Below are 22580 nucleotides of genomic sequence, written 5' to 3' on the forward strand. Positions count from 1 at the left end.
AAATTTGCAGCTGCTCAGAGAAATAATGCAGCAAATGACCTCCAATAAAAAGGCAAATTTTCATGTTTACAGATTACTGAAACCACTAAAAATAGGAGAATTTGAGAGGTGATTTAGAGGTCTGGACCCAGGATTATTTAGGCCAAAACAAAATAAGAAAGAGAGAAGGTGTGTTTTTAAATGTAAAGCCACTGTAGACATAGTGTTGGAAACATCTTTCATTGAATGAGTATTCAAATACAAGCTAGTTGACCTTTATGGGAATGCTGATGTAACACTGCAGGAGTTTAATATTAGGGGTGGGACATGGGCACCGCAACCCTCTGCCTTTGGTTCCTTTTCCGGCCAATGTTCCAGGAAATACCCTTCCCTCGTTGCTCGTCATCCCTTATTACCAGATTGTGCCCCAGGTGTAGGAAAAGGAGTGCACCTAAACTTCACTGGCCTAGTGGGTTGGTCAAATTGCTGTGATTGGCTGGACGGCCATTCATTAATCTAACATGACCAATAGGTTTAATGGCTGAGGAACTTCATGTATGGGGAACTCAGTTTCGTTTCATCTACTTCAGGAAAAAGTAGTGAGATGGAATCATGTTTCTGTGGCCACACCTCTAATATCTGAGGCTGCCTGGGTTGGAGTTATGTAACAGGAATGTGTGCTGATAGAGGTGTGTGGGTAGGGCCAGGTAACTTTCAAAAGTAAGTGTTTTCTATCTGTCCTGGTACAATTCATAAGGATCAACGTGCCACAACTGCTTACAGTTTCCTCTGAGGTGAAGATTTTTGGAAGGAACATGAACCAGCAGAGTTTGTTTGAGCTCTGGTTCTGTCTGCTGTCCGTGTGTTTCCTGGTCTGGTGCGGTCAGGCCCAGGTCCCTGAGCCAGCACAGTGCCTCGTCTCTGGGATCTACAACCTGACCCGGCCTCCGGTGGAGGGTGAGGATGAGGGGAAGTGCTGGAGGGATTGCGATGCAGAACCCGACTGCCACATGGCATTGATAGTCATACCACTCCGTGACAAAAAGCAGTGCCTGCTGGTCAACTGTCTGAACCAGACCAGATACTCGTACACCCGACATCCCAGCACAGAGATCAGGGTTTACCCCAAGAGCACCATTGATGATGGTAGGATGGATTCATCTTTTCTGCTTTATTCTGGTTAGGGCTGCACCAAAAAACTGACTTTTTTGTTTTTTGGGACTCTGTTCTTTTTTTTTTTCCTGTGTTGCACTTCTGTTCAGTCCTTTTGATCATTTGATTTTTCTCTGTCATGTTATTTGAGTTGTTTCTCAGAAAAACTATTAGATTATTGGTTAGCTTGTAGTTCTGTGTTCCTAGGTTCATTTGTTCAGAGACAGTTTAGGTTTATGCTGGGTTGTTTCGCTTGTGTGTTCTTCACTCCTGTGCTAGGATCCTCGGAACACAGAACTACAAGCTAACTAATAATCTAATAGTCTTTCCAAGAAACAGCTCAAATAACATGAAAGAGCAAAATCAAATGACTTCTATACCCACGAATATTAGAGACTCTGGAAGCTTTATGTAGTGTAATTGTTGTTCTGTGGTTGTTTTTTGTCTACCTGCCCAGGGACAACACATGTAAATTAGCTACTAGCTAACTCTGGTGCAATTACTTTTAATTGTGCATTGTCCTTGTAAAAAATAAACAATAAATGAAAAAGAAAAGCTATCTCAAATACTGTCAAACAGACTTCTATGAAATATTTAATATATATAATATGTTATGTATAATATATTTTGAAAACCCAGGGCCTGAATTCTTGAGAACATCCTCCTTCAATGTTTCTGACAGAGATGAAACTTACCTGCTATTAAATATCTCTGTTCCACAGACCAAAGATACTATTTAATGACAGATGAATATGGACTAGCTGATGAGACGCGTAAGTACAAAGCTGCTTTCATTCACATATTAACATTATAAACCAGCTGGTACTTGTTGCCTTTCCAGCTTTTCCTGAAGGAGCAAAAACTTATTTGTGCCTTAAAGTACAAATTGAGAATTGTGCACACAACTTAACAGAACATCATGTCAATCAATATTTTAACATGTTTAAGGGATGTCAAAGATATCACAAACAAGCAAATCCCAAAGTGCATCCATGGATCAAAACTATACTGCTATAAATACAAACAGCTTTCTGAGACTGGATTGACCATGTATCTGGTCTGAGGTACGTGAATATACTTCAGATTTTTCCCATTAAATAAAATTATTACCTTTAATATTAAATATTGTTTTCTGTTAATTACTATTCTTGTGCACAAATTATTTTTTCCATCCTGCATGATATGATGAAAAAACGTCTTCTGGGCAGAACTGACCTTTAGCTAACCCTGCCCAAACATTCGTAGCATACCAACAATAACGAGTCACAGCAGGCGTGTCAGTGTTTCTATTTGTGGTGTACAAGAGAGATAACTGTATACAAAGTGTTTAGTGGGTTGTGTCCTGTTTTAAGTTCTTCCAAAACCCAAAAACACAAGAGGAAAAGTGTAAGGAATGGATTAAACAGTGTTTATCTTCTGTAACATTAGCAGCTGATGCTAGCATGTTCAGCTAACGAGCTAACTGCCTACAGTAGTAACCCAGTGTTACTTCCAAGTCCAAGGAGTGCATCGATAGTTATCAACATTAGTTTGTGTGGTTACAGGTTACATAAAGGCCCATTCTGGACTCCAACATCCACTGTGTGAAAGCCGGTCCTGGCTGGATGCTATCAGAATTTAGGCTAAAGTTAACAGCTGTCCTTCACTGAATTTAAACTCCAGCTAAACTTGTTATCTTAGATAGTGTTGCGTTCACCAAACACATTGGTCCTCACCCTCTTTTTCTCCTGTAGAAGTTACTGTCTGAAAATACAAACAGGTATGTAAATGAAGTAGCCAAACAAAGTCATGTTAGAATGAGATAACAGTCTGATCTTACTGTTTACCTTATCAAGTTTGCACCGGGACTAACTGGCTGGAAACAGTAATTTCAGCCAACACATGATGCTAATGTTAGCTTAATTACCAAGCTAATTACAGCTAACTGCTGACGGCAGTTGTCATTTCAGTAAAATCATCGGCTGTTAGCTAGAAATGAAGCTGCCTTTGTTCACTTATGTCTAAAATCAAGGACACAGTGTTTGTAAAATTACATTTTGATGCTAAACTCACCACTGTTAATGTGGTGTATATGTGCTGTGTGACAACTGGACAGGTTAGCAACAGTAATTACAGCAAATGGTCAATTACATTTCCCCCCAAACTGACTTTATTAATGCAAAATATCTGCAAATGAAGGTAAGCCAAAAGAGAAACGTTTGCTTAGTTAATTAGGCATGAGAAAATAATTGATGTCATGTCTCCTCCCACCAGTTCATTGTTCAGAGTTCATGAATTGTAGCAGCTGCCAGTCGGGGATTCTCAGATTCTTCTACAACAGGACCAGTTACAGGTGTGAGCGCTTCCACGCTGGCTGTGGGTCCAATAGAAACTCATTTGAAACCCAGGAAGGGTGTGAAGCCCTCTGCAGTAAAAAGTGTAAGAAACCTCTTAAATATGTCCACGTGGAGCACCATCAGATAGATCTGAGCGTCATGCAGTTAACTGACTTTAGTGCAAGTTTTACTTCAAAACAATTGAAACTTGACAAGAGTCGAATTCAATGTTAACGTTTTGGGGGAATAATTGGATCACTGGATGACATGTTCCTTCGTTATGAAGACTTTGGTCACATTAGTTTGTTTGTAAATGGCTCTAAAGACTAATAACAGCATCACGTTTTCAGTCTCTGGAGAGTAGTTCCGTGTAAGTATCACAACCTCTTGAATTTATACTACATTGTCAATTTCTCAAAGAACTTAAGTACCAACAAGCTTGTGAAGCTGAGAACAGAACTGCGTTCCTGCACATGCTCAGTGGCATCTGCCTTACACAGAACTACTCTCTGGAGACTGAAAACGTGATGCTGTTATTAGTCTTTGGAGCCGTTTCTAAACAAACTAACAAGACCAAACTCTTCATGATGAAGGAACATTTCACTCAGTGCAGCGGTGTGGCTCACTGACGTGTTTTTAATAGTTTATAGAGCAATAACATATATCAGGCTTTGGGTACACACACAATACTTGTTAGTAGATCAGTTCATTGTTGGTTTGGATCTAAACATGAGATTTGTTGACAAGAAGAAAATCACCAGCCCTATCCGGATACAAAAACAGTTTGGGAGTTTTGTGGTGGAACTATTAACTCACAGCGTGTACAGCAGCTCCATCAGGAACATTAGGTTGGACCAAACACGTAACCTGCCGGCAAGACAAGACAAAGCTGTCTTAAAATATCAAAGATGATGATGTTGCCTATCATTTGACAAGCAGTCTCTCTGTGACCACAACACTGAACATAACAACACAGAAGCGTTAGCCGAGCCTGACAAGACGCTGATGTCAACCATTCACCAGACACCGCACCACCACTGTTTTGATGTCAAACGATAGTCAATATCATCATCTTTGATAACTTAATACAGCTTTGTCTTGTCTTATCTGCAGGTTATGTGTTTTGGTCCAACCTCCCGTTACTGATGAAGCTGCTGTAGACGCTGCTGCTGCTGCTTCTGTCATTGTTGTTTATGTTGAGGGGCTTAGCTTAGATGTTCCGGACAGCTATGCTCCTGCTAGATATTGAAATTTTGTACCGAATAACAAGGCATTTTGCAATATTCAATAGTATCAAAGCAATTCGGTCAGTGCCATAAAAGTATCAAAGTTCGGTACCCAGCCCTACGTGTGACTCCATCATGGAGGGAAACTGCAGCCCTTTCTGTCTGCTAATGAATTTATTTCTTCCATCCTTTTCCTGCATCAGTTCGTTGTTATCGGCCCATGCAGTATGGAGCAGGCAGCTCAAACATTTCCATGTTCTTCTACAACATGAAGAGCCAGAGCTGTGAGAGATTTAACTTCAGCGGCTACGGGTCCAACGGGAACATCTTTCAGACTGAGGAAGAGTGTGAGAACCTCTGTGGTCACATTAAAGGTAAGTCCACCTTAAATTATTATTTTTACCTTGTAGTAATAATCACATAGATTCTTGTTGGTGTATTACTTTAACCAGATCGGTTCAGGGGCGACTTCACTGTATTTATTTATCATGTACTTGCAGTTCAAGCTTTTTCTTACATATATGGACATTTTTGCATTTATTACTGATTATCTGACAGCCAAGTATAAAAGCAAATAGGCTACTACTTTTGTGGTTAATTTAAATCCCTCTAAGAAGGTAATAGCTTTGTTTGTGTAGAAGATCTGCTATAAGTTAAATCAAAATCCAAGAGAGCCACACAAAAGGTGAAATGTTCAGTTATCAATGGGCTAATATAACTTTATCTCCAGTCTTTTAGACAGATGTTTGTAGCTAACATTAGCATTTTAACGGGTTAGCAAGGTGGAAAAAACAATAAGATCCAACTTAACGCTAACATTAAACGCTAGTCAGCTAATGTGCTATAAGATTATGTGACTATAAGATCCCTCTAGGAATTTTTTGTGATTATTGCAGCCAAAAATTCTTTATTTTGCAGCAGCTTTTATCAAAAATTTGCTATGTTTTATGAGCTCTTTTTGCGGTAAAATTGCAAAATTGGGAAAAATTGCAAGCAAAGGAAAATAATGTAATTTTTTAAAACTACTTCCAATGAAGAGTCACATGTATTGATAAATAAATCCATCAACATAAAAGTATAATTTCATTTCCAAAGTGCCCATTTTTATGTTTGAGGCAGATTATGTCCATCTTTGCTGTCTGCTCCACTGTGGAGTTGTTGGTTTTACTACAATAAAACCAGAAAGGCTCGAAGGTTTTGGTTTTTAGTTGCTTCTGCTCTTTGCTGAATACGCTGCGATGACGTCAGTTACTACGACACCAAATGCCACAATTGGTCCAAATCACAAGTTGACTGTTGAATTGGCCATTTCATGCAGAGAAGTTGTGGTAATTTAGCAAAATTGCAAGCTCTTGCAATTTCTAGAATTTGTGTTAATTATTGCAATATATACAAATGTACAAATTTGACCCATATTTACATTTGAGAGCAGTAAAACACCCTAAAGGCATCTCTTTTAGTCTGACTTTTCCTAAAGCAAACCAGAATATACAAATGAATTAATCTTTGTGCAGCTGATACACATTTTTCTACAAACAAATGTACAAATTTGATTCATATTTATTCAAAAAATCTATAAAAAATTCTATAAAATGGTCTCCTGGCCCATAATATAGTGAGATTGTGAATGTTTTTTTCTCTATAAGCAAATAGAAAACACTCCGTTCTCTGACAACTTCATTAAGGATTAATCACATATTTATTGATGACTGATGAGGTATTTATGAATGTAAAATAGATTTGTGGCTCAGAAGTTTGGTGTAGAGACTAATTATGAGTCAGAATATGAACAGTGCGTAAGGGTTAAATATGTATTATATCTTAAAATATATACTGTAATGTACACATCAGTGTTACTGGACATTATCTTTACTTGTATTTCATCAACTGTACAATACTAATTGATATCATTCACTTTTAAAACTAGCTACTACAACAAGCCGACCTGCTGTGACTAAAGGTAATAAACTTGTTTCCTAAATTGTCTTTATTCTATGACTATCTCATCAACTCTGAAATCACAATTAACATTATTAACTCTTTAACAGATACTACTTGTTTATTTTTCAACATTTTTAGCAGGTATTTCACCTCCTGTAACCAGTGTCACTGCAGGTATTAACTTTACTATCTTTACACTTCACTTCCATGTTCACCATTCTTTATTTACAATTTACAAATTGACTGATTTGGCAGACTTTACTAATGTGACTCTAAACTTTCCTTAATATTGTTGCTCATATGTGTTTATATATATGTGTGTGTGTAGGCATGAATTTACATTTCTTATATTTCTGACATGCTGATATTTGCCTCTTTGTTTAATAATTGATATCATTAATTTTAATTAAAACCAGCTGTTACAATGAGTCGACCTGCTGTGAATACAGGTAATCAAAGGGCCCTATTTTAACGATCTAAAGTGCACAGTCTGAAGTGCCTGGCGCAAGTGCATTCAGGGTGTGTCCAAATCCACTTTTACCATTCTAACGGTGTAAAAATGGTCGATGCGCCAGGCGCATGGTTCAAAGGGGTTTCCTAATTAATCATGGGTGTGTTTTCAGTGTAACATGCAATAAACCAATCACAGTGTCATCTCCCATTCACTTTAACAGCCAGGTGCGCTTGCACCTTGGCGGATTGCTATTATAATGGCACATTTGCCAGAAGGGACACTTCTCTGCTGAGGAAACGGATCTGCTCGCGCTCAAAGTGAAAGCACATGATCCATAACAAGCACACTGCTGCTCCTGGACCCTCCCGTGGCCCCAGACCACCAGTTTAAGATCCTGTTCATTAATTGGTTGAGAATGTATTTTGGTTTGGTTTTTGAAAAGCTTTATTTTTTTAATTACAGCTTTGCTTTCTTTAAAATCATTTTGTTCAGGCATGGAGTAACAGGTTAAATCAGCGGGGTTTTAATTGCTGAAAGTGTGGAAACCTGATCACTGTAATCTCAAAAATGTTAAAGAATATTTGTTAAATATTCAAGATCACGTAAAGAATCATTAACACAGTTATCAGGACTTGATCAGCTCTCCAAGGTTCTGATCCTGCTGCTGGCAGCAGCTAGAAGCTGTGCAGATTTATTTCCTTTGTTAGTTTAATCATTGTTTTCATCTCATTTATTTCCTCATGTCATGATGTTTGTTGTCCGTCTGTTTAAATACCTCCATGTTTTGCCACGATTTGGTCAAATAATTAGACAATTTTATTCGTCATTACTGTGATTAGTAAATTCTGATAAATATTATGATTCAACATTATGACATGCATTTTTAAAATATATTAATATACACAATAACAATCTTTCACATTGTAATCCTTTTATCTGTAATCTTTTGCATGTTGTGCGCTGCTGCATGTTGGTGTGTGTAACAAGCAGAGTGTATGTTGTGCACCTGCCTGTGTAGGTTCATATTACTGACTTGATAATGCTCCGTAAAATAACTGTGAGACATTGCGCCATTGACTTCAGACCAGGTTTTTGTTGGTCAATAGCACAATCACTCTCTGCTGCCTCAACATAGCAATGAACCAACAATGCGCCTGACCACACCTTACTTTTAGACCAACAGGCCCATGGGAGCACTGATGGACGCAAGTGCATTTGCTATTTTAACAATGTGGGTGCTGGATGGGAAAATGACAACTGTGTCGGTCTTAAACTAACAAAGACACTTATGTTGCAGCTTTACGCCTGGTGTAAGATAGGGCCCAAAGTGTTTCCTGCATTAGCGTCATCTTTATAACTATTTAATAAAGTCTACAATTAAAATGAACATATTTAACTCTTTAACAGATACTACAGTTGCTGTTCCTACAGAAAACACAGGTAATTATATTTACTGAACATTATTTTTACTTGCATTTCATCATCCGGTCAAAATTAAGTGATGTAATTAATTTTTTAAAACCAGCTACTACAACCAGACGACCTGCTGTGACTACAGGTAATAAACTTGTTTCCTGCATTCTCTTTATTTTATAACTATCTCCTGAACTGTGAAATTACAATTATAATTAACATTACAGATTACACATTACATATTTACTGAACATTATCTTTACTTGTATTGTCACATTGTTCATTTTTAGCAGGTATTCGTCCTCCTGTAACCAGTGTCACTACAGGTATTATCTTTACTATCTTTACACTAAACTTACATGTTTATCTTTCTTTATATACAATTTACAGATCATTATTCCTGAGGGTCAAGGTTAGAGGCCAAAAGTATGTGGACACGCATATAGTGCGTATAGTACGTATAGTGATTCACACAAGTCTCAAATACATATAGCCACTACAAATTATGATTTTGATTTAAACGATGTAAAGTTGCATAATTAATACAAGAAGCATGGAAACGAGTTGACAATTGATCTAACGAGGTGATATTTATAATTTCCTTCTAAAATGGAAAGAGCCCTGACTGTTCATTGTCTTTCATAAATCACACCCCCGATCTTCTTCTGTCTTCCTCTCTTTCAGGTTTCCTCATTAGTCTGGTGGTTATTCCAGTCATCTTGTCTGTGTTCGCCATCATCGCTGCTGTCCATTGTATATGCAACCACAAGCGTCCATCTTCTGTCAGGTAAAGTTGAATGGTCGCTACATAACGGACCTGTACTGGTACATACTGTATCCACGAAGTATTAGCAGCCATGTGATCGAAACAAAAGCCCTCACCTTTATGTTACCAAACTTTGGTAGTTTGGTAGATACAACAGTTAAGACTACTTTAGTGTTTTATTCTCTGCAGGTCATTTCTTATTTTGTCAGGATACAAATATGAGTCACTATTTTTCTTTATTTACTGTAAAAAAAAAAAAACAAACAAAAAAAAAAACTGGTATGCTAAAATTTAGCATACAGCCTAATAATTTAGGAGGATATTGAAGTATAAAAGTATTTACTACCACTTAATACATACACATCTGGTTAGAGTGTCCTGTATTATAGTGGCCTAACAGGTGTGCAACACCCAGTACTAGAAAACTTGAAATACTCAATATATTTAGAAGCCTGTCCTCAGGTGTACTAAGACTAACATCTCCATGATGGTTCAAGTTTCCTTTGGAAAAGTTTCAGAAACACTCATATGTGTTTCTGAAACTTATATATGTCTTCAGCAGGTAGACACAGACGTTTGCAGCTTGTTTCTGACTGATGTGGTAACAGATACCTTTACTGTTAAGACGCTGTACGCTGTGTCTTTACTTTACCGCTTTTAAGGGAGTAGTTCAACATTATGGGAGAGTTAGATGTTCAGATTGATACCTCTCTTGTGTCTAGAGGTGAGACACTCTGGTGGACATAAGGGGTGATATCCGGCCTCAGTGCTGACAAACATAAATAGAAACAAATAAAATCCATGACTGTCTTCTCTCTGTTATCCAAATCTCAGATGTGTTGCAGTGTTCTACACGTTTACACAAATAATCCTGTATTTTTCTTTTTTTCTCTCCAGCTACAGAAAATTATCAGATCTTGATAGTGAATCCTCCACGGAGTCAGAGTCTGTCGGGGTGATCATCGAAGCAGACGAGGACTGTTCTGGTGGTGGTGGTGAATCCAATATTGTGCAACGCAGATTTTCATCAGAAGATGCCAGTATAGGCTTAAATAAACAAAGTAGAGGAAGTAGAGGACGCCAACCGAAAACAAAACAAAAAGTTAGCAAGCGGTAACCTCCGGGGCCGAAAAATGACGCTAACGCGGAAGTGCCAAAAACTGCAGTTCCTTGAATGGCCACTTGAGGCTCCAAAAGTGAGTCAATCCCCATAGACCTCCATGTTAAAATGTCCAACTTTACAGCAGAAATAAACATGTTTACAGTCTGGTACAAAAAACGGTTTTGGTCTCTGTAGCTAATTTCCTCTTTCATGACAACTGTACGGGGGGTGAATTTTTTTATAACTCACCCATTTAAATATCATTAAGCTGTAAAGTTATGCATAATGAAGGACATGGCTGCTTTGAGTGACAGGTCCGCCAGCCGCTAGGTGGCTTGTTTCAGCCATTCAGCCCGCCTCTTTGAGCTTTAAAACCGCTCTTCAAAAACCAATTGGTGACGTCACGGTGACCATGTCCATATTTTTTTTACAGTCTATGATAGTTATATCGCCTTAACAAGAACAAAATGGAGAGATGTCTTTAGGAATTTGTTTCAATTGGGCAGGTTGTAATTGTTGTTTCATGTAAGCTAGTATTGGCCGTGCTTCATGCTATTTGGAGATGTCTAGAACGGAAACAGCTGATCAGTCATGTGAGTTAAACGTTTGCTAGGTCATTATTTATCCAACAAATGCGTTTCCATTACCCATTTTGTGCATAAACTCTTTTTCGACATTTCCAAAGTCCACCTCAAGCGAGTGTAAACGTTTTTTGCGAAACTGGGGAAGTTTTTCCGAATTTTGATGTTTCTGTTAAGCATTTTTAATGCGATACTTTACTTACTCAGTGGAAACACGGCTTGTATGTGTGTTCATGGTGTTTTTACTCCTGCTCTGTTCGATATCACTGCTTGTTCGTTACTGATTTAGACTCTATCAATTAAAACATCAATCAATAGTCTATTTCTAATTTTGATTGTTTTGGTCGTCATTTGACATAATATGATCCTGTATTTTAAGTTAATTTCCTTCAGGAAGTTTCTTGTTTTATGATGAATATTTTTTCACAGGGTTTTGTTTGCTTTTCAAACTACAGTTGTGTTTATTGAACTATATTAACTGTTGATTTATTTCATTATTCTCCATTTAAAGCTTTGTTTGTGGATATTTGATCATTGTAATTTTTTGAATTGTGACAAGGTGCCAGTTTCTTGATTGTAAATCCTTATAGTGAACATGTTGATAACATTTATTATATTCATTTTAAAAAATTTTGAACCTCAAATGGTTGTTTTGGAAATAAATATGATTCTGTAAGTGAAAACAGTATTCTGTATCAGTTCCAACATCATGCAATTCACCTTCAAGCCACCAGAGGGCCACAAATCATTACATATGATCATGTTTCACCGTCTCCTGAAGTTAAAGCTCTTCTATAGTTTGGATCCACATGAAACTCTCCTGGTTGAATCAGCAAAGCAAAAGATGAACAACTGTGTTAGAAAATATCTGGTTCTTTGCTACAAAGTCAAAGCTACAAGCCTGTTGACAGAAAAACTGAAGGGTATGAGTTAACTACAACTCCCAAGGTGCATTTCAGCAAGAAACACCAATCACAGAGCTAGACATGTTAACAGAAATGTAGAAATAAACATGTATTAAATGTAGAAAGACTGTCTTTTACAGCACTTTACCTTTACTTTTACTCCATCAATGCCTTCATTTCAGAAGCTGAAGAAACAAATTACATTTACAGTTGTTACTGTAAAAGTCAAAAAAATCTGCCACTTTACTTTTACTTAAGTGTTTATGTATTACAAGGATTGCACTTTGTTACAGAGTAAAAATGAATGAAAAAGTATGAAAAAAAAAATACATGTAGAATTAAATGTGGAGCTAAGTAAATAAATGTGGAAACACATTTATCATTAAATGAAACACAAACAAATGCATACAAATCAAATATTTATTCAATATGGTTATGGCAACATTTACATTTATCTATTTTTAATTTGCATGCTTGCAAAGACCATGTCCACACAAAGTCTGCTAAATTCATCTTCTCTCCGTTTTATTCCTCCGTCCAGACTTAAACGGTGTTTCTCTCCCCTGAAAACAGCTTTTCCAAAGTGTGTGAGTGTGTAAATGAGGAAACACCAGCTTGGTGTTGTAGTGTGTACGGGAAAAATGAAAAATGAAGCCCCAGATACGTGGTTTGAACATGTATCATAACTGTGACACACCGTCATACTAATTGTGAGTATTTTTAAGGTGTGGTTCAGATTTACCTCTGCAGGATGTAAAGATCAATTCTGGTGGGACTCGATCCCACAACATTTGAATGCCTCCTCTTGTTAACTAGAAGTCCAACACGCTGTTCATTGCGCCACAGAGCCCCCTGGTATCTGGTGTATTGAGCGACAGTGTGTGTCCTGATTTTATTGAGACTTTTGGTGTAAAGCAGTTCATATTTGGGTGTTTTATACTAAATATTGGTCGAATCCAGTCGGTACGTACTGTGTTGTGCTCACCATCATCACATCAAGTTGCGAGACAATGATGCTACAAAGCTCAATAGACGTCAGCCTTTCTCACTCGTTGCTGTGGAAACGCTTGAGACTACGACAGACTACCGAAAGATACAAACATAAACTGGGCACTAGTTCTTAAATTGAAAACAAGTCCTCCAAATAAAACTCTAGATCTGTGGTTTGATCATGTGACTCCAGAACGATGCATAGGAGCGTTTTCTAATCTGGCGCCACTATCGACAGTAATCAGCAGGATGACATAATCTGTCTGTGCTTTGTAAAACCTTTAAACACATCACTGTTAAACAATAATGATGTTTTATGGTGTGACGTCGCTGTGGTTAAGGTCTGTTTAGGTTTAGGGAAAGATGATGGTTTGAGTTAAAATGATCACTTAGTTAAAGTTAGAGAAAAGTGGTGGGTTAAAGTTACTACTTCCTTAAAGTTAGGTCACCTTCATCGTCATGGCAACAATAATACATCTTCGCATCGGTTTCATATGGAATTGTATATTTCTAAGATTTGTGTTAGAAATATACAAGTGTTTACAACAGCGATTCCAGAAAATCAGATATCTGCTGATTATTCAGTCGTCACATATCAAACTCACAGTTTACACTAGTAGACTTAAAACTTGAACTACAGGTACAGTCACATTCTTTGATGTGCATGCAAGTGAGCATTTGGCGCATCATTACTCACCTGGCATGTTATCAAAATTGGATGATGTCATCAAGAGGAATTATAAGAGCACTGCTTGGCCACATTTCCCCTTCCACTTCAACTTGTTGAGAAGTGAAAGTGAGAAGTTTCTAGCACATGCAGATGGCACATTTGCTACATGTATAGTCTGCATGGTCACAAATTTTGGGCTGTGTGCAGATGTCCGCAGAGGGGTCATGCCACACAGATGTGATTAGCATGAATTGACCTTAAGTATGAAGTCATTGCTAGAAACTGGGTAATTTAGCATGAAGACTGGAAACAGGTGTAAACAGCTGGCCTGGCTCCGTCGAAAAATTGCAACCCCTCAGAGAAATAGTCCAGCTAATGACCTCCCGTAAAAAGGCAAATTTTCATGTTTACAGATTACTGAAACCACTAAAAATAGGAGAATTTGAGCAGTGATTTAGAGGTCTGGACCCAGGATTATTTAGGCCAAAACAAAAGAAGAAAGAGAGAAGGTGTGTTTTTAAATGTAAAGCCACTGTAGACATAGTGGTGGAAACTTCTTTCATTGAATGAGTATTCAAATACAAGCTGGTCGACCTTTATGGGAATGCTGATGTAACACGACAGGAGTTTAATCAAGATCCTAGTGGTGGGACATGAGCACCGCAACCCTCTGCCTTTGGTCCCTATTCCACCCAATGTTCCAACAAATACCCCTCCCTCGTCGCTTGTCATCCCTTTTCGCCAGATTGTGTCCCAGGTGTAGGAAAAGGGGCGCACCTAAACTTCCCTGGCCTAGTGGGTTGGTCAAATTGCTGTGATTGGCTGGACGGCCATTCATTAATCTAACATGACCAATAGGTTTTAATGGCTGAGGAACTTCATGTATGGGGAACTCAGTTTCGTTTCATCTACTTCAGGAAAAAGTAGTGAAATGGAATCATGTTTCTGTGGCCACACCTCTAACATCTGAGGCTGCCTGGGTTGGAGTTATGTAACAGGAATGTGTGTTGATAGAGGTGTGTGGGTAGGGCCAGGTAACTTTCAAAAGTAAGTGTTTTCTATCTGTCCTGGTACAATTCATCAGGATCAACGTGCCACAACTGCTTACGGTTTCCTCTGAGGTGAAGCGTTTTGGAAGAAACATGAACCAGAAGCATTTGTTCTGTCTGCTGTGTTTCCTGGTCTGGCTTGGTCAGGCCCAGGTCCCTGAGCCAGCACAGTGCCTCATCTCCGGGATCTACAACCTGACCCAGCCTCCGGTGGAAAGTGAGGATGAGGGGCAGTGCTGGAGGGATTGCGATGCAGTGCCCAACTGCCACATGGCATTGATAGTCATACCACTCCATGACAAAAAGCAGTGCCTGCTGGTCAACTGTCTGAACCAGACCAGATACTGGTACACCCGACATCCCAGCACAGAGATCAGGGTTTACCCCAAGAGCACCATTGACGACGGTAGGATGGATTCATATTTTCTGCTTTATTCTGGTCAGGGCTGCACCAAAAAACTGACTAAACAAATCATCTGTCAGAGTCAAACTTGAGTCTCTTATTATTATTAAGCAAGCTATCTCAAATACTGTCTATGAAATATTTGAATATATTTTGACCTGAATTCTTGAGAACATCCTCCTTCAATGTTTCTGACAAAGATTAAACTTACCTGCTATTAAATATCTCTATTCCACAGATCAAAGATACTATTTCATGACAGATGCATATAGACTAGCTGATGAGACACGTAAGTACAAAGCTGCTTTCATTCACATATTAACATTATAAACCAGCTGGTACTTGTTGCCTTTCCTGCTTTTCCTGAAGCACCAAAAACTTATTTGTGCCTAAAAATTACAAATTGATCACTCGTTGAATTGTGCACACAACTTAACAGAACATCATGCCAATCAATATTTTAACATGTTTAAGGGATGTCAAAGATATCACAAACAAGCAAATCCCAAAGTGCATCCATGGATCAAAACTATACTGCAATAAATACAAACGGATTGACCATGTATCTGGTCTGAGATACGTGGATATACTTCAGATTTTTACCATTAAACAAAATTATCACCTTTGATATTAAATATCGTTTTATGTTATGTACTATTATTGTGCACAAATTATTCTTCCTCTTAATACACCTGCTGAGCTCAGTATGTACCATCCTGTATGATATGATGAAAAATTGTCTTCTGGGCAGAATTGACCTTTAGCTAAAACCCTCCCCAAACATTTGTAGCATACCAACAATAACAAGTCAAAGCAGGTGTGTCAGTGTTTCTATTGTAAACAGTGTTTATCTGCTGTAACGTTAGCGGCTGATGCTAGCATGTTCAGCTAATGAGCTAACTGTCTACAGTAGTAACCCAGTGTTAATTCCAAGTCCAAGGAGAACATCGATAGTTATCAACATTAGTTTGTGTGGTTACGGGTTACATAAAAAAGGCTCATCCTGGACTTGAACATCCACTGTGTGAAAGCCAGTCCTGGCTGGATGCTATCAGAGTTCAGGCTAACGTTAACAGCTGTCCTTCACTGAATTTAAACTCCAGCTAAACTTGTTATCTAAGATATTGTTGCATTCACCAAACACATTGGTCCTAACCCTGAAAGTCTTTCTTTTTTTGTAAAAGTTACATCTACATTAACTGTTGATGATGATGATTGTTGTTAGACCTGTTAGCTATAGCCTCAGTCCAGTAGCATGATATTATATATGTAGCCATCAAATGCAAATTTAATACCCCAAGAATCTTGTTGTGAAACAAATCAGCAGGAAGCATTAAAAGTGAGCTGGAGACTGTGATTTCAGTCAACACATGATGCTAATATTAGCTTAATTATCAAGCTAACCACAGCTAACTGCTGACTGTTGTCATTTCAGTAAAATCAGCAATTTTTAGTTAGTAATGAAGCTGCTTAGTTATGTCTAAAATCAAGGACACAGTGTTTGTAAAATTACATTTTGATGCTAAACTCACCACTGTTAATGTGGTGTATATGTGCTGTGTGACAACTGGACAGGTTAGCAACAGTAATTACAGCAAATGGTCAATTACATTTCCCCCCAAACTGACTTTATTAATGCAAAATATCTGCAAATGAAGGTAAGCCAAAAAAGAAATGTTTGCTTAGTTAATTAGGCATGAGAAAATAATTGATGTCATGTCTCCTCCCACCAGTTCATTGTTCAGAGTTCATGAATTGTAGCAGCTGCCAACCGGGGATTCCCAGATTCTTCTACAACAGGACCAGTTACAGGTGTGAGCGCTTCCACGCTGGCTGTGGGTCCAATAGAAACTCATTTGAAACCCAGGAAGGGTGTGAAGCCCTCTGCAATAAAAAGTGTAAGAAACCTCTTAAATATTTCCACGTGGAGCATCATCAGATAGATCTGAGAACTTAGAAACATGCCAGTGAGCCACACCGCTGCACTGGGTGACATGTTCCTTCATCATGAAGAGTTTGGTCACGTTAGTTTGTTTAGAAACGGCTCTAAAGACTAATAACAGCGATCACGTTTTCAGTCTCTGGAGAGTAGTTCTTACTGAATAATAAGGCATTTTGCGATATTCAATAGTATCGAAGCAATTCGGTCAGTGCCATAAAATTATCAAAGTTCGGTACCCAGCCCTACGTGTGACTCCATCATGGAGCCTTTTCTGTCTGCTAATGAATTTATTTCCTCCATCCTTTTCCTGCATCAGTTCGTTGTTATCGGCCCATGCAGTATGGAGCAGGCAGCTCAAACATTTCCATGTTCTTCTACAACATGAAGAGCCAGAGCTGTGAGAGATTTAACTTCAGCGGCTACGGGTCCAACGGGAACATCTTTCAGACTGAGGAAGAGTGTGAGAACCTCTGTGGTCACATTAAAGGTAAGTCCACCTTAAATTATTACTTTTACCTTGTAGTAATAATCACATAGATTCTTGTTGGTGTATTACTTTAACCAGATCGGTTCAGGGGCGACTTCACTGTATTTATTTATCATGTACTTGCAGTTCAAGCTTTTTCTTACATAAATGGACACTTTTGCATTTTTATAAATACTCAACATTATTACTGATTATCTGACAGCCAAGTATAAAAGCAAATAGGCTACTACTTTTGTGGTTAATTTAAATCCCTCTAAGAAGGTAATAGCTTTGTTTGTGTGGAAGATCTGCTACAAGTTGAAATGTTCAGTTATCAATAGGCTAATATAACTTTATCTCCAGTCTTTTAGACAGATGTTTGTAGCTAACATTAGCATTTTAACATGTTGGCAAGGTGTGAAAAAAACAGTAAGATCCAACTTAACGCTAACATTAAATGCTAGTCAGCTAAATAAGATTATGTGACTATAAGATCCCTCCGAGAGTTTTTTTGTGATTATTGCAGCCAAAAATTTTTTTATTTTGCAGCAGCTTTTATCAAAAAATTTGCTATGTTTTATGAGCTGTTTTTGTGGTAAAATTGCAAAATTGGGAAAAATTGCAAGCAAAGGAAAATAATGCAGTTTTTTAAAACTACTTCCAATGAAGAGTCACATGTATTGATAAATAAATCCATCAACATAAAAATATAATTTCATTTCCAAAGTGCCCATTTTTATGTTTGAGGCAGATTATGTCCATCTTTACTGTCTGCTCCACTGTGGAGTTGTTGGTTTTACTACAAGAAAACCAGAAAGGCTTGAAGGTTTTGGTTTTTAGTTTCTTCTGCTCTTTGCTGAATACGCTGCGATGACGTCAGTTACTACGACACCAAATGCCACAATTGGTCCAAATCACAAGTGGACTGTTGAATTGGCCATTTCATTCAGAAAAGTTGTGGTAATTTGGCAAAATTGCAAGCTCTTGCAATTTCTAGAATTCGTGTTAATTGTTGCAATATATACAAATGTACAAATTTGACCCATATTTACATTTGACAGCAGTAAAACATCCTAAAGGCATCTCTTTTCGTCTGACTTTTCCTAAAGCAAACCAGAATATACAAATGAATTAATCTTTGTGCAGCTGATACACATTTTTCTACAAACAAATGTACAAATTTGATTCATATTTATTCAAAAAATCTATAAAAAATTCTATAAAATGGTCTCCTGGCCCATAATATAGTGAGATTGTGAATGTTTTTTTCTCTATAAGCAAATAGAAAACACTCCGTTCTCTGACAACTTCATTAAGGATTAATCACATATTTATTGATGACTGATGAGGTATTTATGAATGTAAAATAGATTTGTGGCTCAGAAGTTTGGTGTAGAGACTAATTATGAGTCAGAATATGAACAGTGCGTAAGGGTTAAATATGTATTATATCTTAACATATATATATCATATCATATCATATCAGCTACTACAACAAGCCGACCTGCTGTGACTACAGGTAATAAACTTGTTTCCTACATTGTCTTTATTCTATAACTATCTCATCAACTCTGAAATTAACAATTATAATTAACATTACAGAGAAGACATAATTATATTTGCTGAACATTATCTTTACTTGTATTTCATCAACTGTACAACACTAATTGATATCATTCATTTTTAAAACCAGCTACTACAACCAGACGACCTGCTGTGACTACAGGTAATAAACTTGTTTCCTCCATTGTCTTAATTTTTTAACTATCTCATCAACTCTGAAATTACAATTGTAATTAACATTACAGAGAAGACAGGTAATTATAATTACTGAACATTATCTTTACTTGTATTTCATCAACTGGTCAATGCTAATTAATAATAATTAATTTTTAAAACCAGCTACTACAACCAGACGACCTGCTGTGACTACAGGTAATAAACTTGTTTCCTGCATTGTCTTAATTTTATAACTATCTCATCAACTCTGAAATTACAATTATAATTAACATTACAGAGAAGAAAAGTAATTATATTTACTGAACATTATCTTTACTTGTATTGTTACATTGTTAATTTTTAGCACATATTTTTCCTCCTGGAATCATTACAGGTATTATCTTTACTATTGATACACTTCACTTACATGTTTATCTTTCTTTATATACAATTTACAAATCATTATTCCTGAGGGTCAAGATTAGAGGCCAAAAGTATGTGGACACATCATATTATAGTGTTTTATACAATGAGTCTCAAATACATGTAGCACTATGAATTATGATTTTGATTTAAACAATGTAAAGTATCATTATTACATCGTTAATACAAGAAGGATGGAAACGAGGATGACAATTGATCTAACAAGGTGATATTTATAATTTCCCCCTCAAATAGAAAGAGTCCTGACTGTTCATTGTCTTTCATAGATCACACTGTCTGATCTTCATCTTTCTTCCTCTCTTTCAGATTTCCTCATTAGTCTGGGAATTGCGGTCATCTTCGCGGTCATCATCTGTGTCATCTGTGTCATCGGTGTCATCTGTGTTGCACACAACCACAACTGTTGATATCCTGTCAGGTAAAGTTGAAAGGTCGCTACATAACGCACCTACTGTATCCAGGAAGTACTAGCAGACATGTGATCGAAACAAAAGCCCTCACCTTCTCCAGCATATTCTGCTTATTTTATGTTACCAAACTAACTGCCAGTGATCAAACTGGAAGCATTACAACATTAAATTCAATTCTCACTTGAAAAGTGTGAGAAACAGTTTTGTTGTTAGACCCTGCAGGTGACTGACACATTTTCCCCTCCGGGCTACCATACAGTAGCTGTAACTGTTTCTGAGACTGTTCAGTATGTATAAACCTGTATACTAGACTTGACTACTGAGACCGTTTATTACGTATAGTCAGTATATTAGACTCGACTCCACTGCTGAGACTGATACCAGCTCGTACAGACTCGCTGCCCCCAACACATCCTGTACATGCTGATCTAATCCTGTTCATGTACCAGAGTCAGACACAGTTTGTTAGCATGTTAGCTTGTTAGCCTGTGGATACTTGACTGTCAGACGACTTTGGAGATACTCTCTGCTGCAGTTTGGTAGATACAATAGTTAAGACTACTTTAGTGCCTGTTAATAATTGTTTTGTTTTATTCTCTGCAGGTCATTTCTTATTTTGTCAAGATACAAATATGAGTCACTGTTTTTCTTTATTTACTGTAAAAAAAAAAATCATACACATGTAGCATCAACACAATTATCACAGTAAGCAAATGAAATAAATTGATTTTATAAAATATCAGCTGTATTTAGCACACAGCCTAATATTTTGGGAGGATATTGAAGCATAAATGTATTTACTACCACTTGATAGACACACAGCAGCTCATGTTCTGGTTTGCAACATCTCCGTTACGGTTCAAGTTTCCTCTGGAAAAGTTTCAGAAACACTCAGTTCTTCAGCAGGTACACACAGACGTTTGCAGCTTGTTTCTGACTGATGTGGTAACAGATACCTTATGTCTGTACTTTACCGCTTTTAAGGGAATAGTTCAACATTATGGGAGAGTTAGATGTTCAGATTGATACCTCTCTTGTGTCTAGAGGTGAGACACTCTGGTGGACATAAGGGGTGATATCCGGCCTCAGCACTTAGAAACATAAATAAAACCAAATAATATCCATGACTGTCTTCCCTCTGTTATCCAAATCTCAGATGTGTTGCAGTGTTTTATATGTTTCCTCAAATAATCCTGTATTTTTCTTTCTTTCTCTCCAGCCACAGAAGAGTCGGGGTGAACGAAGCAGACTAGGACTGTTGTTATTGTTGTGGTGGTGAATCCTTTGCTAGAGTCTAGTTAGTATTTCTGGCAGCAGGATGGTGTCTGTGGGATTGAGTCAAAATAAACTACAGTAGCCGTGTTTCCATCAGATTCACAAGAGAATTTTAAGGAAACTTTTGAAATGTTGCAAAAAGTAATAGTTTCATCAGAATGTGGTGGCATAGGCATAAATAAACAGAGTAGAAGAAGTAGAGGTCGCCAATAGGAAACAAAACAAATAGTGATATCGAAAAACAGAGAGAAGTCCTCAGGAATTTGTTTCAATTGGGCAAGTTGTCATTGTTCTTTCATGTCAGCTAGTTCTGGCCATGCTTCATGCTATTTGAAGACACTGGAATACGCCAAGAGCAGAAACAGCTGATCAGTCATGTGACCTAAATGTTCACTACATTTATTCGACAAATGCATTTCCATCACACATTTTGCCCATAAACTCTCATAAACTTTTCAACATTTCCAAAGTCCACCTCAAGTGAGCGTAAAAACTTTTTTGAGAAACTTTTTTGAGAAAAGTTATTTCAAATTTTGGCGTTTCCATTAAGCTTTTTTAATGCAATACTTCAAAATGCGCATAAAAATAGGTTAATGGAAACACGGCTAGTGTGTGTGTTCATGGTGTTTTTACTCCTGCCCTGTTCAATATCACCACTTGTTCATTACTGATTTAGACTCAATCAATTAAAACATCAATCAATAGTCTGTTTCTAATTTTGATTGTTTTGATCGTTATTTGACATAATATCATTCTGTATTTGAAGTAATTTTCCTTCAGTAAGTTTCTTCTTTTATGATGAATATTTTTTTACAGGGTTTTGTTTGCTTTTCAAACTACAATCATGTTTATTGAACTATATTAACTGTTGATTTATTTCATTATTCTCCATTTAAAGCTTTGTTTGTGGATATTTGATCATTGTAATTTATTGAATTGTGACAAGGTGCCAGTTTCTTGATTGTAAATCCTTATAGTGAACATGTTGATAACATTTATTATATTCATTTTAAAATCTTTTGTACCTCAAATGGTTGTTTTGGAAATAAATATGATTCTGTAAGTGAAAACAGTATTCTGTATCAGTTCCAACTTCATGCAATTCACCTTTAAGCCACCAGAGGGCCACAAATCATTACATATGATCATGTTTCACCGTCTCCTGGAGTTAAAGCTCTTCTACAGTTTGGATCCACATGAAACTCTCCTGGTTGAATCAGCAGAGCAAAAGATGAACAACTGTGTTAGAAAATATCTGGTTCTTTACTACAAAGTCAAAGCTACAAGCCTGTTGACAGAAAAACTGAAGGGTATGAGTTAACTACAACTCCCAAGGTGCATTTCAGCAAGAAACACCAATCACAGAGTTAGACATGTT

The 22580-nt window shown here is 37.3% G+C and overlaps 1 protein-coding gene across 4 annotated transcripts; it reads left to right on the forward strand.

The window, feature by feature from the left end:
• The first annotated feature begins 563 nt into the window (after positions 1-563).
• Positions 564-22266, forward strand: LOC137186587 (uncharacterized). Of its 4 annotated transcripts, XM_067595626.1 has the most exons (10): positions 564-1125; positions 1854-1904; positions 3385-3549; positions 4876-5046; positions 6600-6632; positions 18841-18873; positions 19048-19080; positions 19257-19289; positions 19824-19935; positions 21147-22266. In XM_067595626.1, exons 1-9 carry the CDS (start codon positions 795-797, stop codon positions 19922-19924), a joined length of 951 nt encoding a protein of 316 aa, XP_067451727.1. In that variant the 5' UTR covers positions 564-794; the 3' UTR covers positions 19925-19935; positions 21147-22266. The 4 variants fall into 4 exon arrangements, 3 of the variants coding, with proteins under 3 accessions (XP_067451727.1, XP_067451730.1, XP_067451728.1); XR_010929048.1 differs by lacking the exons at positions 18841-18873; positions 19048-19080; positions 19257-19289; positions 19824-19935; positions 21147-22266 and adding exons at positions 6752-6787; positions 8475-8507; positions 8593-9267; positions 10144-11905; XM_067595629.1 differs by lacking the exons at positions 18841-18873; positions 19048-19080; positions 19257-19289; positions 19824-19935; positions 21147-22266 and adding exons at positions 6752-6787; positions 8475-8676.
• Positions 22267-22580: the final 314 nt, after the last annotated feature.

Source organism: Thunnus thynnus, chromosome 7 (assembly GCF_963924715.1).
Source record: "Thunnus thynnus chromosome 7, fThuThy2.1, whole genome shotgun sequence".
Taxonomy (NCBI): Eukaryota; Metazoa; Chordata; class Actinopteri; order Scombriformes; family Scombridae; genus Thunnus; species Thunnus thynnus.

Coding starts and splice junctions, on each gene's coding strand:
- LOC137186587 (XM_067595626.1), top strand. CDS start 795: ATGAACCAGCAGAGTTTGTTTGAGCTCTGGTTCTGTCTGCTGTCCGTG. Junction 1,126..1,853: donor CAAGAGCACCATTGATGATG/GTAGGATGGATT, acceptor TCTGTTCCACAG/ACCAAAGATACTATTTAATG. Junction 5,047..6,599: donor CCTCTGTGGTCACATTAAAG/GTAAGTCCACCT, acceptor TTTTAAAACTAG/CTACTACAACAAGCCGACCT.